This window comes from Mustelus asterias, chromosome 3 (genome assembly GCF_964213995.1).
Source record: "Mustelus asterias chromosome 3, sMusAst1.hap1.1, whole genome shotgun sequence".
NCBI classification, from domain to species: Eukaryota; Metazoa; Chordata; class Chondrichthyes; order Carcharhiniformes; family Triakidae; genus Mustelus; species Mustelus asterias.
In genome coordinates, this window is record NC_135803.1 from 55,091,628 (window position 1) to 55,105,913 (window position 14,286).

The window sequence follows — 14,286 nt, forward strand, 5'->3', positions numbered from 1 at the left end:
GAGAAAGATCAACTTAATATGAAGTCCATTCAAAAGTCTGATAGCAGCAGGGAAGAAGCTGTTCTTGAGTTGGTTGGTATGTGACCTCAGACTTATGTCTGTCCTGGCGGGAAAAGGTGGAAGAGAGTATTTCTGGGGTGCTTGGGGTACTTGATTATGCTGGCAGTGGGAAGTGTAGACCGAGTCAATGGGTGGGAGGCTGGTTTGGGTGATGGACTGGGCTTTGTTCACGACCCTTTGTAGTTTCTTGCGGCCTTAGACAGAGCAGGAGCCATACCAAGCTGTGATACAACTGGAAAGAATGTTTTCTGTGGTGCTCCTGTAAAAGTTGGTGAGAGTCATAGCTGACATGCCAAATTCCCTTAGTCTTGTGAGGAATTAGAGGCGTTGATGGGCTTAACTATAGTGTCGGCATGGGGGGACCAGGACAGGTTGCTGGTGATCTGGACACTTAAAAACTTAAAGCTTTTGACCATTTCTACTTTGTCCCCATTGATGTAGACAGGGGCATGTCCTCCACTACACTTCCTGAAGTCAATGAAAATCTCCTTTATTTTGCTGACATTTAGGGAGAGATTATTGTCATCGCACCAGTTTACTAGATTCTCTATCTCTTTCCTGCATTTCATCTCATCGTTGTTTGAGTTAAGACCCACCACGGTGGTGTTATCAGCAAACTTGGAAATCGAGTTGGAGGGGAATTTGGCTACACAGCCATAGGTGTATAAGGAGTATAGTAAGGGGCTGAGGGCACAACCTTGTGCGGCACTGGTGTTGAGGATGATTGTGGAGGTGTTGTTGCCTATCCTTACTGGTTGTGGTCTGTGCGTTAGGAAGTCTAGGATCTTGTCACAGAGGGAGGAACTGAGCCCTGGGCCACTGAATTTGAAGATGAGTTTTGTAGGAATAATGGTGTTGAAGGCTGAGCTGTAATCAATAAATAGGAGCCTGATATAAGTGTCTTTGTTATCCAGGTGTTCCCGAGTTGAGTGTAGGGCCAGGAAATGGCGTCTGCTGTAGGCCTGTTGTGGTGATAAGCGAACTGTAATGGATCCCGGAAATCTGGGAGGTCAGAATTGATTCAGACCATGAGTAATCTTTCGAAGTACCTGATAATGATCGATGTTAGAGCCACTGGGTGATTGTCGTTAAGGCACGCTGCCTGGCTTTTCTTTTGCGCAGGGATGATGGTGATTTTCTTGAAGCAGATAGGGATCTCCGATTGGTGTAAAGAGAAGTTAAAGATCTCTGCGAATACCTCTGCCAGCAGGAGAAGTGGAGAGAATAGTTAATAAATCAGTATAGTATTCTGGGATTTTTTAATAGGGGCACAGAGTACTAAAGCAAGGAGGTTGTACAACACAGTTAGATCTCAGCTGGAATATTGTGTACAGTTCTGGATGCCACACCATAGCAAAGATTTGAGTGTATTGGAGAGAATGCAGAGGAAGTTTACAAGAATGGTTCCAAGAATGAGTAACTTAAGCTATGAAGTTAGAGAGGGTTGGGACTGTTCTCTTTGGAGAGAAGAAGACTAAGAGGAAATTTGATGGAGATGCTCAAAATCATGAGTGCCCGGACAGAGTAGAAGGGGGAAAAACTGTTCCTACTCAAGTTAGATAAGTCGCTGGGACTGGATGGGATGTACCCCAGGTTACTGTGGGAGGCGAGGGAAGAGATTGCTGCGCCTCTGGCGATGATCTTTGCGTCATCAATGGAGACGGGAGAGGTTCCGGAGGATTGCGGATGTGGTTCCATTATTCAAGAAAGGGAGAAAAGATAGCCCGGGAAATTATAGACCGGTGAGTCTAACCTCAGTGGTTGGTAAGTTGATGGAGAAGATCCTGAGAGGCAGGATTTATGAACATCTGAAGAGGAATAGTATGATCAGAAATAGCCAGCACGGCTTTGTCCAAGGCAGATCATGCCTTATGAGCCTAATTGAATTTTTTGAGGATGTAACTAGACACATAGACGAGGGAAGAGTGGTAGATGTAGTTTATATGGATTTCAGCAAGGCGTTTGATAAGGTGCCCCATGCAAGGCTCATTGAGAAAGTGAAGGGGCATGGGATACAAGGGGACATTGCTTTGTGGATTCAGAACTGGCTTGCCCACAGAAGGCAAAGAGTGGTTGTAAATGGGTCTTTTTCAGCATGGAGGTCAGTCACCAGTGGAGTGCCCCAGGGATCTGTTCTGGGACCCTTGCTCTTTGTGATTTGGGTTGGCAAGTTTGCTGATGACACAAAGGCTGGTGGAGTTGTGGATAGTGTAGAGGGATGTCAGCAGTTGCAACGAGACATAGATAAGATCCAAGACTGGGCGGAGAAGTGGCAGATGGACTTCAACCCAGATAAGTGTGTGGTGGTTCATTTTGGCAGGTCGAATAGGATGAAAGAATATAATATTAAGGGTAAGACGCTTGGCAGTGTGGAAGATCAGAAGGATCTTGGGGTCCAGGTTCATAGGACGCTCAAAGCAGCGTCGCAAGTAGAGGCTGTGGTTAAGAAGGCGTGTGGAATGCTGGCCTTCTTCAATAGAGGAATTGAGTTTAGAAATCGGGAGATAATGCTGCAGCTGTATAGGACCCTGGTCAGACCCCACCTGGAGTACTGTGCCCTGTTCTGGTTGCCTCATTACAGAAAGGATGTGGAAGCCATAGAAAGAGGAGATTTACAAGAATGTAGCCTGGATTAGGTGGCATGCCTTATGAGGATAGGTTGAGAGAGCTAGGTCTTTTCTCCTTGGAGAGGCGAAAGATGAGAGGTGACCTGATAGAGGTGTATAAGATGTTGAGGGGTATTGATAGAGTGGATTCTCAGAGGCTTTTACCCAGGACTGAAATGGTTGCCACAAGAGGTCACAGGTTTAGGGTGCTGGGGAGTAGGTACAGTGGAGACGTTAGGGGTAGGTTTTTCACTCAGAGGGTGGTGGGTGCGTGGAATCGGCTGCCGGTAGTGGTGGTGGAGGCGGATTCGATAGGGTCTTTTAAGAGACTTTTGGATAAGTTCATGGAAGTTAGTAAGATAGAGGGTTATAGGTAAGCCTAGTAGGTAGGGACATGTTCGGCACAACTTGTGGGCCGAAGGGCCTGTTTGTGCTGTAGCTTTTCTATGTTCTATGTTCACATAAGGAGAATGGGAGATCACAGATTTAAAGTGATTTGCAAAAGAAGGAAATATGATGAGAAGAAAGTTTTTGCACATCAAGTGGATCGGATTGGGAATGCACTGCCTGGAAGTGTGGTGGAGGCAAGTTCAATCGAGGCTTACAAGAGGGTACTGGATGATCACTTGAATAGAAATATTGTGCAGGGGTACAGGAAAAAAAGCAGGAGAATGGCACTAAGCAATGATACTTGCGTGGAGAACTGGTGCAGACTTGATGGACCAAATGGCCGCCTCCTGCACTGTAACAAAGCTATGAATCTGTGAAATTGGTAGCGGACACGAGGAACAGCATTGTTCATGCATGCACTTCATAATAAATATAAGGACGTAATAGTTCATTACAAAGTGAGTTGTCTTCAAAACCTTATTAGGTATTGATGTGTGGACTGTTATGTTATCCTCATGGTTTACACCCCACAGCAGAAGCTATCGTGGCAGTTTGGAAACTGGAATAAAGCAACATAGGGTCGGATGTACCTTACTTTTTTTGTCTTGATTTACTACAAGTAACTAATCTGTTGTTAAGTTCAGTCGTGTACGTGTGATAGTTTCTGTTATTCTAAAGATGCTGGTAACTTAGTTTAATTAGTAATGAACTAAGTGGGGTGGGGGTAAATGGAATCAGACTTTTAGAAAATAAATGTACAGAGGGAAAATGAAAGATGTTCAAGAATACGAAGTAGTGGATATACTTTGTCAGGGTGAAAAGGAGAGCAATGGTGGGGAACTGAGCAGACAAGGAGCAGATGTTGTTTAATGTGAACGAATGCAAAGTTGTGAGATGTGGTGACGAAATGTATTATCAATCTTGTAAAATAACTATTATCAGCTGTAGGACAGTTATAGGTGAGCTTGAAAATGTATTTCAGTCCCCCTCAAATAATGATCTCGCAACCTAGAGATCCTGTGGCAAATAATTCACCTCTTGACTCCCCAAAGCCTATCCACCAGCTACAAGACACAAGTCAGGAGTATGATGGAATACTCTACACTTTACTGGGAGAGTGCAGCTCCGACAAATCTCAAGAAGCTCAACACCATTCAGGACAAAGCGGTCCACTTGATTGGAGCCCCATCCGCAAACATTCACTCCCTTTACCACTGATGAGCAGTAGCAGCAGCGTGCACCATCTACAAAATGCACTGCAGGAACTCACCAAGGCGCCTTAGACAGCACTTTCCAACCCACAACCACCACCATCTAGAAGGACAAGGGTAGCAGACACATGGGGACACCACCTCCTGGAAGTTCCCCTCCCAAGTCACTCAACATTGTCACTGGGTCAAAATCCTGGAACCCCCTCCCTCACCGCATGGACTGCAGCGGTTCAAGAAGGCAGCAATTAGGGATGGGCAATAAATCTGAACTCGCCAGCGATGCCCACATCCCATAAATGAATTTTTAAAATCCCGTATTCACACCTGCTATTGATCCTGCATTGGAGCACAGGGCCCCTGGGTTGTTTAGCAGAATCGCAAAGTAGCAATGTAAAGCTATTAAGTATTCAGAATAGGGTTAGTGGCGTCATTCTTGGTCCTAATTACTGTAATTACTCAGGTGACTTGCACGATTGTGGTCTGGAGGCACTTGAGAACAGACGCAATCAACGTGGCTGTTCTTTTGTGCCAAACATCATGACTTGTTACCCGTACACGCACCTCAGTGGCTTCCAGCTATGGAATTAAAAACGGCTAACAAAGGATAAAGCCGTGTTTTTTAAAGTGGGGTCAGCAACCTGGGTCACTGGATGTTGAAAAACGGGTCATCAAAATGATCTCCAAAGATTGCCTGACCCTTTTTTTCTGTTTTCTCTCTGTACAAATTCTCGCTGCAGTAGTGTATGATCACACGAGGCCAAGAATAAACAGGACAGTTGCCCTGTGTGTGCACTTGGTGCCAATTTCCTTTCCGGCTCTAGTAAGCCGATTGGTTGGGAGGCATGGAGTAGGCAAGTGTAACAGTAACGGCCTACTCTTAATGAAGACCTGTGCAGCACACGCCCTCCTCATCACCAACACAACCTTCCGTCTGCCTACCCGTAACAAGACCTCCTGGATGCACCCCCGTTCTAAGCACTGGCATCTTATCGACGATGTCATTGTCAGGAAAAAAGACAGGCAGGATGTCAGAGTGACCAAGGTCATGTGTGGTGCTGACTGCTGGACAGATCACAGGCTCATTGTCTCCAAAATGAGGCTCCGCATCAGTCCCAAGTGGCGACTACAAGGAAGCAAGGTTATGAAAAGAATCAATGTGGCCAAACTAAAGAACTCCAGCATAGCTTCAGCACTGGCTGAAGACTTAGAAACCAAGCTTGCTGACCTACACCTCGCAGGCAGCGCTGAGGACGACTGGAAACGCCTCAGGGATGCTGTCCATTCATCTGCACTGAAGATACTCGGGCCCTCTACCCACAAGCAGCAGGACTGGTTCGATGAGAATGATGAGATACAGGCTGTACTTGTTGAAAAGCACCGTCTTCATCGTGCCTGTCAGAACGACCCATCATCAGCTGCCAAGAAAAATGCCTTTACCAGTGCTCGCAGGATAGAGCAGAATAAACTGCGTAAAATGCAGGATGCCTGGCTGAGCGCCAAGGCAGATGAAATACGGGGATACACTGACATAAACGATTTGAAACGGTTCTATGAAGCCCTCAACACTCTCTACGGACCTCAATCTCTCGGGAGTTCCCCCCTCCTGAGTACAGATGGTACAACTCTCATTACAGAGAGGGCTCAGATCCTGCAGAGATGGGCTGAACACTTTGAAGCCGTCCTCAACCGACCGCCATCTATTAACGATGAGGTGATAGACAGGATTCCCCAGGTTGATATGAACAGCGCCATGGATGACCCACCAGTAGTAGCCGAAGTCACGAAAGCTGTTAGCCAGCTATCTAGTGGCAAAGCCCCAGGGACAGACGCTATACCCGCAGCGATCTACAAAGCTGCTGGTCCTGTACTTATCGAGAAGCTCACCGAGTTGTCCCAGTCCTTTTGGAAGCAAGGATCCATTCCTCAGGAACTTAAAGATGCTTCCATCATACACCTCTACAAGAGGAAGGGCAATCGGCAAGTATGTGACAACCATCGAGGAATCTCGCTGCTCTCCATCGCAGGAAAAACCCTCAAGAGTCCTGCTAAATCATCTGGTCACTCATCTGGAGCTGAGCCTGCTTCCAGAGTCACAGTGTGGCTTCCGCAAAGGTCGCGGGACTATTGACATGATTTTTGCCGCGTGCCAACTTCAGAAGTGTCAGGAGCAGAATCGCGAGCTCTACACAATCTTTGTTGACCTCACGAAAGCTGCCGACAAGGCCGGTGGAGGATCATGTCAAAGTTCGGCTGCCCCCCAAATTCATTCAGATGATACGCCAGTTCCATGATGGCCAGAGTACTGGACGGCAGAGAATCCTCCTGAGACATTCCCAGTCACCAATGGTGTCAAACAGCGCTGTGTGCTCACACCCACACTGTTCGGCATGATGTTTACTGCCATGCTGAATGATGCCTTCCAGGACTGTGTTGCTGGAATCAGCCTTAAGTACAGCTCTTCAACTTGAGGAGACTTCAAGCTATTATCAAAGTGAAGGAGACTGTTCTGAGAGACTTCCTCTTTGTCGATGACTGCGCCCTGTATACTGGCTCAGAGCCAGAGATGCAAGTCGGTATGGACAAATTTTCCACGGCTTGTGACAACTTTGGACTCACCATCAACATTAAAAAGACCGAAGTCATGCACCAGCCTGCTCCTCATGCACTGTACACAGAACCCATAATCACAATCAAAGGGCAGAAACTACAGGCAGTGGACCAGTTCACTTATCTTGGCAGCACCCTCTCCCGAGCAGTGACTATTGATACAGAAGTTAACTGCAGAATAGCAAAGGCAAGTTCTGCTTTCGGTAGACAGCGTTCCACTATATGGGAACGTCGAGGAATCAGCCCAGCAACAAAACTGAAGGTCTACAGCGCCGTGGTACTCACGACCCTCCTGTATGCCTGTGAAACGTGGACTGTGTATCGAAGGCATGCAAGACAGCTCAATCATTTCCACATGACTTGTCTTCACAGAATATTACGCATCAGACGGCAAGACAAAGTACCAGGCACTGAAATTCTCTCTCGAGCAAGTCTACCATCAGTCCACACACTGCTGATGAGAGCACAGACCCGGTGGGCAGGTCATGTCATCCGTATGCCGGACGAGCGCATACCCAAGCAGCTCCTTTTTGGGGAACTCTCTGCTGGAAGACGCTCGCATGGAGGGCAGAAGAAACGTTACAAAGACGCACTCAAGGCCTCCCTGAAGTCACTTGACATAGACACGACCACCTGGGAAACGCTGGCACAAAACCGCCCTACCTGGCGCTGCCTCATCCACAAGGGCTGTGAGGCTTATGAAGCAAGGTGCAATGCTGAAGCACAACTTGAGCGCGAGCTACGCAAGTCCAGAGCCACCAGCGCAACAACTACAGCGCCTACACAAGTTTGCCCAATATGTGCCAGGACATTCCGTGCCCGAATTGGCCTGATCAGTCATCTTCGGGCACACCGCATCCAGTCTCATAATGACGAATGGTGTTGAGGTCCTCATCGACGACGATGGATCAACAACAGCAACAAAGCCGATTGTAGACATGGATTGTTTGGTGATGGGAAAGAAAGGGCTAGAAACAAGTAGTAAGTGAACGTGGCATGGATCACAAGGCATGGCCATTTGGTAGAAGTGGGTTGCTAGAAAAAAAAGTTTGAAAAACACAAAAACAACATGATTTAAGAAGAGTCCAATGGACAATGAGCAAGCTCTAATGACTATTAAACTTTGAATCCCGATAACGTAAAGACCTTCATCTACTAATCAGTACCATATTCTACTCTGTCCCTTCTATCACTTTTTTATATTTTACTTAGTGATTGATTGTAGAGCTTATTTCAAATTTCAGTTCTTGACAATGATATGATTTTTAAATAAGTAAACCTTTGGTAATATGTCAAGCAGAGGAGTGAGCTAATTGAGTTCCAAAATGAAAGTTTGGTTGTGCATTTTTAAGTTGAGAGTCATACTTTCGGATGCACCAAACATTTGTCCGATGGAGTAAGTCTTTGCAGACTACATGGAGGGTATGAAATTGGTCAAATAAAGGGGGAAAAAAATCATTGCTGTATACTCAAGTAATGGTCGACCTTGTGTAAAAGGTGATCCCAACCTTTGGCCAAAAATCATTCATTTTTCATTTTATGTACAAGTCGGCATGGTGGCATAGTGGTTAGCACTGTTACCTCACAGCGCCAGGGAGTCGGGTTCAATTCCTGGCTTGGCTTGCTGTTTGGAGTTTGCACGTTCTCCCCTTGTCTGCGTGGGTTTCCTCCAGGTGCTCCGGTTTCCTCTCACAGTCCAAAGATGTGCGAGTTAGGTGCATTGACCATGCTAAATTGCCCCTTAGTGTCCGGGGATGTGTAGGTTAGAGGGATTAGCAAGGTAAATGTGTTGGGTTATGGGGATAGGGCCTGGGTAGGATTGTTGTCGGTGCAGACTCGATGGGCCGAATGGCGCCTCTCTGCACTGTCGGGATTCTGTAGTAAGTTGACGCCTGACTTTTCGCCAAAAAAATGCAAGCACTTTGTGCTCACCATCTGCTCACTCATTGAAGTCAAACCACCCTGGCGCACACCTGCTCATTGATAGAATCATAGAATAGTATACTATTGAAGGCAACTGTTCAGCTCCTCATGTCTGTGCATATGGACACATGCTGTTAAGGCTACCACCTCGCTGCATTCCTGCCAATCATGTCCTCTAATATGGTATTGTGGTATCAAGAAGGAATGGCAGCTACACAGCCGAGTTCACAGTAGAGAAGACAAATAATTGTTTAGCAACGAGAGAATTCAAGATATTGAAGAAGAGTGTTAGAGATTGAAGTAAGCTCTCTGCGTACCTTTGGCAAATGCCTACAAAATATCTAAACGGAGGAAAGCCCAGCATCTGGTTATAGTTGGAAATGAATTTGCAAAATTCATCAGTTAAAATTGCCAGAATGCACTCGGTTTCTTGGCAAACTATCCAAATCTTTGCTCTGTAATGAACAAGAAAATAGGATATTTCAGGGTTGAGACTACCATGAATTTTCACACGCCAGGCAAATGGTGAGCAAAGTTGGAGAGAAAACTGTGAAGACAAATTGCCATGAAAAACAATGAATTTGTATAAACTTGTATTCATGGCTTTTCTTTTTAAATTTGATTAATTTTGTGTGCACGAACTAATGTCTGTCTCCGTGGAGGTTGCTCTTTATAAATAGAAATTCAGAAATTACTTCTGGCGGTGGGATTGGCAGAAAGTTTCCAACTTGGCAACTCTGTGATAGTAAGATGATGGGAGAGGGTGGATTTTAACCTTTCAAATATTACAAACCGAATTACAAACCAATTGCCAAAAATTCAGTCAAAGCTGCACTTTCAAAACCTCTCTATTCTAAAGGTACCCTTGGTTACTAAGCAACAAATTTTACTTATTTTTTTTACTTTTCTGAGCAAATCGAAGCACAGTTTGGGCTGACCAAACTTGCACACATTCAAACACCTTTGTCTAGCAAGCATCTAACTAGAGTTTTGCCCTTCCTTACACAGCAACGCTTAAGTTAATCCCATTTTAAACTATGCTTTTAATGCTTAACAATACAGATATGGATCACTTAAAACTACATCTGTTTTTCCTGACAATTCACAACTCAAGATCAAAGAATCTCACTAAGCTCTGCTCACCTCCATGGCAATATAACATACACAGCCTGTTCCAGATACAAATACAAATTGGCTCCTTTTAATTTCAAAGATTTCCTTACTTCTGGGAAGGCACACAAACATCTCTTGTTCTTCAGCTAAGCAAGACCACTGCTGTTCTATGACTCTCACCCTTTTACTCTGACTTGAACTTCAGTGAACACAAGTTACATTTTGAATTGTTATTGTTCTGAGTCTGTGTGGTTTGCCAACCTCTAGATGTTTGCCAAGTTTTTTCCCAACTGAACCTGCATTCAAATTTCATTCTAAACCTAAAAATCTACACCTCTAAAGCATATATGACATTAGGCATTTGTAACAATACGAACACTTTTTCTCTCTTTCAGGTAGTTATTTCTGCTATGATAATCCAGCTGCTTTACAGACCCAAGTTCTGAGTGTAAGTTGAAAATCTTAAACATACAGTCCAGCACTTGCTAACTTTAAAGAAAACTATTGGAGTGCACCTGGTACTATGAAAGTTTATTGTGTGATTGCTGTGTTAACTGTACCTGAATTCGGTGATGAGCATTCGGTACTTCAGATGTTTTGCCAATATTTATTAGTCATGTTGACATCAACTCTATGTGTAAAGAGGTCAGCTATGTAAATGTTATTTTTATACAGTGATGGTTATTGAATCTTTGCTAAACCACTTTTCTCACAGAATGCACTCATTTCTTGCGTGAAATACATAAGAGTATTAAAAATGGATGCTAAAAGCAGTTGATTTTCGGCACCATTTTACAACTTTGCTGACAGTTTGAAGAGTTTTTCTTTGTTTAAACCCTCTAGCCACAACCTTAAGAATGGATTTGTAGCCCTGCCCGCACAACTGGCCACACCCCAGATTGAATTAAACACCATTGTGACTATTCATTAATTGCCCCTGTTGGCTCACATTCGAGAATACTCGTAAAATTAAGATTCCTTTAGGTATAAGGGCACTAGGCAAATTTTGAAGGCATTTACATTTTTTCAATTTACTATGACACTGATTACTGTGCACCAAATAAACAAGTAAGTGGTTCTGCATTTTTGAGATGATTTTCAGTTCTTTAAAATCATGTGACTCAGATGGTGGATTGAGCGCTGAAAGTTCTTTGGTAATGAACCTATTTTCAGCTGTATTTTCTTTGGTGCATCTACAGGATGTGGGCTTTGCTGACGAGGCCAGTATTCATTGCCCATCCCCAATTGTCCTTGTGAAGGTAGTGGTGAGCTGCCTCCTTGAACTGCTGCAGTCCATGTGGTGTAGGTGCATCCATGGTGCTGTTGGGGTGAGGGGAATATTGATAAGGCTACAGCAGGATACCACTCTTCAGTACCACAGCAAACATTTGAATATGTTTTTTTTTAAAGTTCTGAATGCCCTGGTTTGTGGCAGATTTCATGTTTGATATGCATATTTATATATTTATGTAGTTTGCTCTTTTATTCAGCTACGTGTTAAAATCATGATGCCATTGAATACTCCTGAACTCAGTGACATGACTGGGGGTAGAGTTGTTGAGATTTAGAAAATACTCCATTTTTGTTCTGTACAGTGGCTTTTTTTAACTGTCACAAAATAATTGCACGTTGATTTGTCTTCCATTTGCAAGTCAGATATACAATATAATATGCAACATTCTCTTTTTTTATTTCTGCCAAGTGTTAATTGGAAGTATTGGACGAAAACACACATACTGCATTAAAACGTTAAATAATGGAACTAATTTTGAAATAGTTGTGTGGTCAAAGGTTATGGCATTCCTTCAAACCACAGAATATTTCATGAATATGTTTTGGACAAGCATCATTGAAATATTATTGAATTCAAGTGGATGTACATTAATGTTATGGAGCATGCTATTGGATTAGCAACCTTAAACGTTGAGGGTCTAACCATAGCAAAGTTCTGAAATTAAATTCAGCATGTCCGATAACTTGTGGACTGGCACCAGGGGATAAAATACCCTGAAAGCTTCAAGATTGTCATAAAAGCCAAACCAGTTTGGGCAAGGGCATTTACTACCACTTTCATTTTGATCTGCAGCTGATTTAAGTCCCACCCAACCTTGCTGAGTATTAATTTGAAATAATTGGCATTGTTCACACATGCTGTGAATAAAACAATCAGAGCAATGGCAAAGCCAAATACAGACTTCCACAGTTTTATTTAACCAATAAGTAAGAGTGTCCTTTTGGACAAGAGGCCACCATTCGGCCCATCACGTGTGCTGTCCTTGGCCCTATAATTTTTTTGCTTTTCAGATAATGATTCCATTCTCTTTTTGATAGCCTCAATTGACCCTGCGTCTACCAGTCTGGGCAGTGCATTCCAGATCATAATCACTCATTGCATGGAAAAGCTTATCCTCATATGACCATTGCTCCTTTTGCCAATAATGAAATGTATGTCCTTTGTTTCTCGATCCTTCCACCAATGAGAACAGTTTCTCCACGTCCACACTGTCCAGACCCCTCATGATTTTGAATGCCTCTATTAAATCTCCTCGGGCAAATCTCCTAAATTTTCTATTTTTCAACATTTAATATTAGTTAATGAGTGCTTGTGTTTCTGTTGAAACCCAGCCATAAAAAGCATAACCCAACTATGGTCCGTAAATACCAGTGCTTTTTACTGGTTTGTGCATTTTTATTTATGTAACACCCAGTTGAAGTGATTGGCATTCCATACACATGCATGAATTGAAAATGGTAACTTAATGGTGAAAAAACACATTCATTCCTGTTTTATGAACACTTTTGATGCGTAAGGGAGAGTACTCGTGCAATATTTGACATTAAACACCAAACTTTTAGTGAGTCAGGGATATATTTGATTTAAGCTCAGCATAGATACAAATGACATTTCTGCAAAAAAACACAAGCCAGGAAACTATTTACACTTTGCATAGTGAAAATGATTTCATGATATTACACCTGCAGCATCAAAATAAGAATGTGATATTGGAGGTTTAAATTTGAAGGATAATGTACACTAGCGTATGCTTATGTTGAGATATAGGATCATGTATGAAACAAAGTCGTAGATAGAAATTATCCATTGTGGTGTGCAGATTGATGTCTTAATGTTGTAGTCTTGTAAGTATATGTTTGCTTATAGATCTGTTATTTCTGAAGTTATGGTTTTGATGAATCTTTGAAAGTCGCTGTATTTCTTACATTCTACATATTAATGGAAATTTCCCAAGCTGGTTGAAATGAAGTATTTTGCTATTGACTATGCAATATGGCAAGAATTATTAACAAGCTGTGAATTAGCATGCGAGATTGGCTGCAAACATTGTAATGTGCTCAATTTGGAATCTAAGAGTGCATTTTGTCATTTAAACCAAAACTTAAAGTTATGAATAAAGGGGATTTATATTGATTTTTCAATTTCCTTTCTCAATAAACTTTTCCCAACATTTCTGTTGAGTTGTCATGATGCATTTCCTTCCTGATGATGACAATTTATGATTAAATTGAATTATCAGTTTTATTTAGTAACTTAATACAGAAAAATGGGAAAATAGTACTAGAAATTTTGGAATTAAAATTTGAAGTGAGAGGAATTATTTTGATTAGAGAAAACGCTCCAATCTTGAATTTTCTACGGTAATATAACCCTTATCTAATAACTGTTTTATTGTCCCTTGGTCTGGCATATGACTTCATTGTATCTTGTGACTTGCCTATTTAAAATCTAATGATCATTGTAAGTATTGTACATAATGTCACATTATGTTGTTTACTCCAATGCAGTTGGCTGTGTGTTCTCAAATTTCAGAATTCTTGCCTATAGTATTTGAAATTGCAACTTGATCTGAAATTTTTCTCTCTTGATAGGATATGAAGATTAATACTGCTACATTCATGCAACTGTATGCCTGGTATTCCTGGCCCAACGTTGTCCTCTGTTTTTTTGGAGGATTTTTACTGGACAAGGTATTTGGAATGCGGTAAGCGCATCAACAAAAAAAGCTTGCATTGAATTTGTTTCTTTTCTTAAATTCAACCAATTTTCATCTAAAAGCAAGTGAAATTGTGTGATCTGAAATATAACATTTAAAACTTTTCTTGCAGTTTGGGAACAATAATCTTCAGCTTGTTTGTCTGTGTTGGGCAAGTGAGTAAAAATTCACATTTATTCTGTGACTGTTTATAAAATACTCAGTGTAATCGGGAATACTGCATTCTTGAACATGTGCCCCTTTTTATTCTTTCATGGATGTGGGCATCACTGGTAAGACCAGCATTTGGCTTGCTAGACCATTTCAGAAGGCAGTTAATAGTTACCCACATTGCTCAAAGTCTGGAGTCACACATAGACCAAACTG

At 42.6% G+C, this 14,286-nt stretch overlaps 1 protein-coding gene across 2 annotated transcripts in view; it reads left to right on the forward strand.

Annotated features, from left to right (window-relative positions):
• Positions 1–14,286, forward strand: part of mfsd1 (major facilitator superfamily domain containing 1) — a 58,753-nt gene that overhangs the window by 889 nt on the left and 43,578 nt on the right. For both annotated transcript variants that reach the window (XR_013497433.1, XM_078208998.1), the window contains exons 2-4: positions 10,306–10,358; positions 13,796–13,908; positions 14,033–14,075. Coding sequence is in view for 1 of the 2 variants with exons in the window: in XM_078208998.1 (XP_078065124.1) it covers positions 10,306–10,358; positions 13,796–13,908; positions 14,033–14,075 (209 nt within the window). In the remaining variant the exon portion in view is untranslated. The remainder of the gene's footprint in view (positions 1–10,305; positions 10,359–13,795; positions 13,909–14,032; positions 14,076–14,286) is intronic.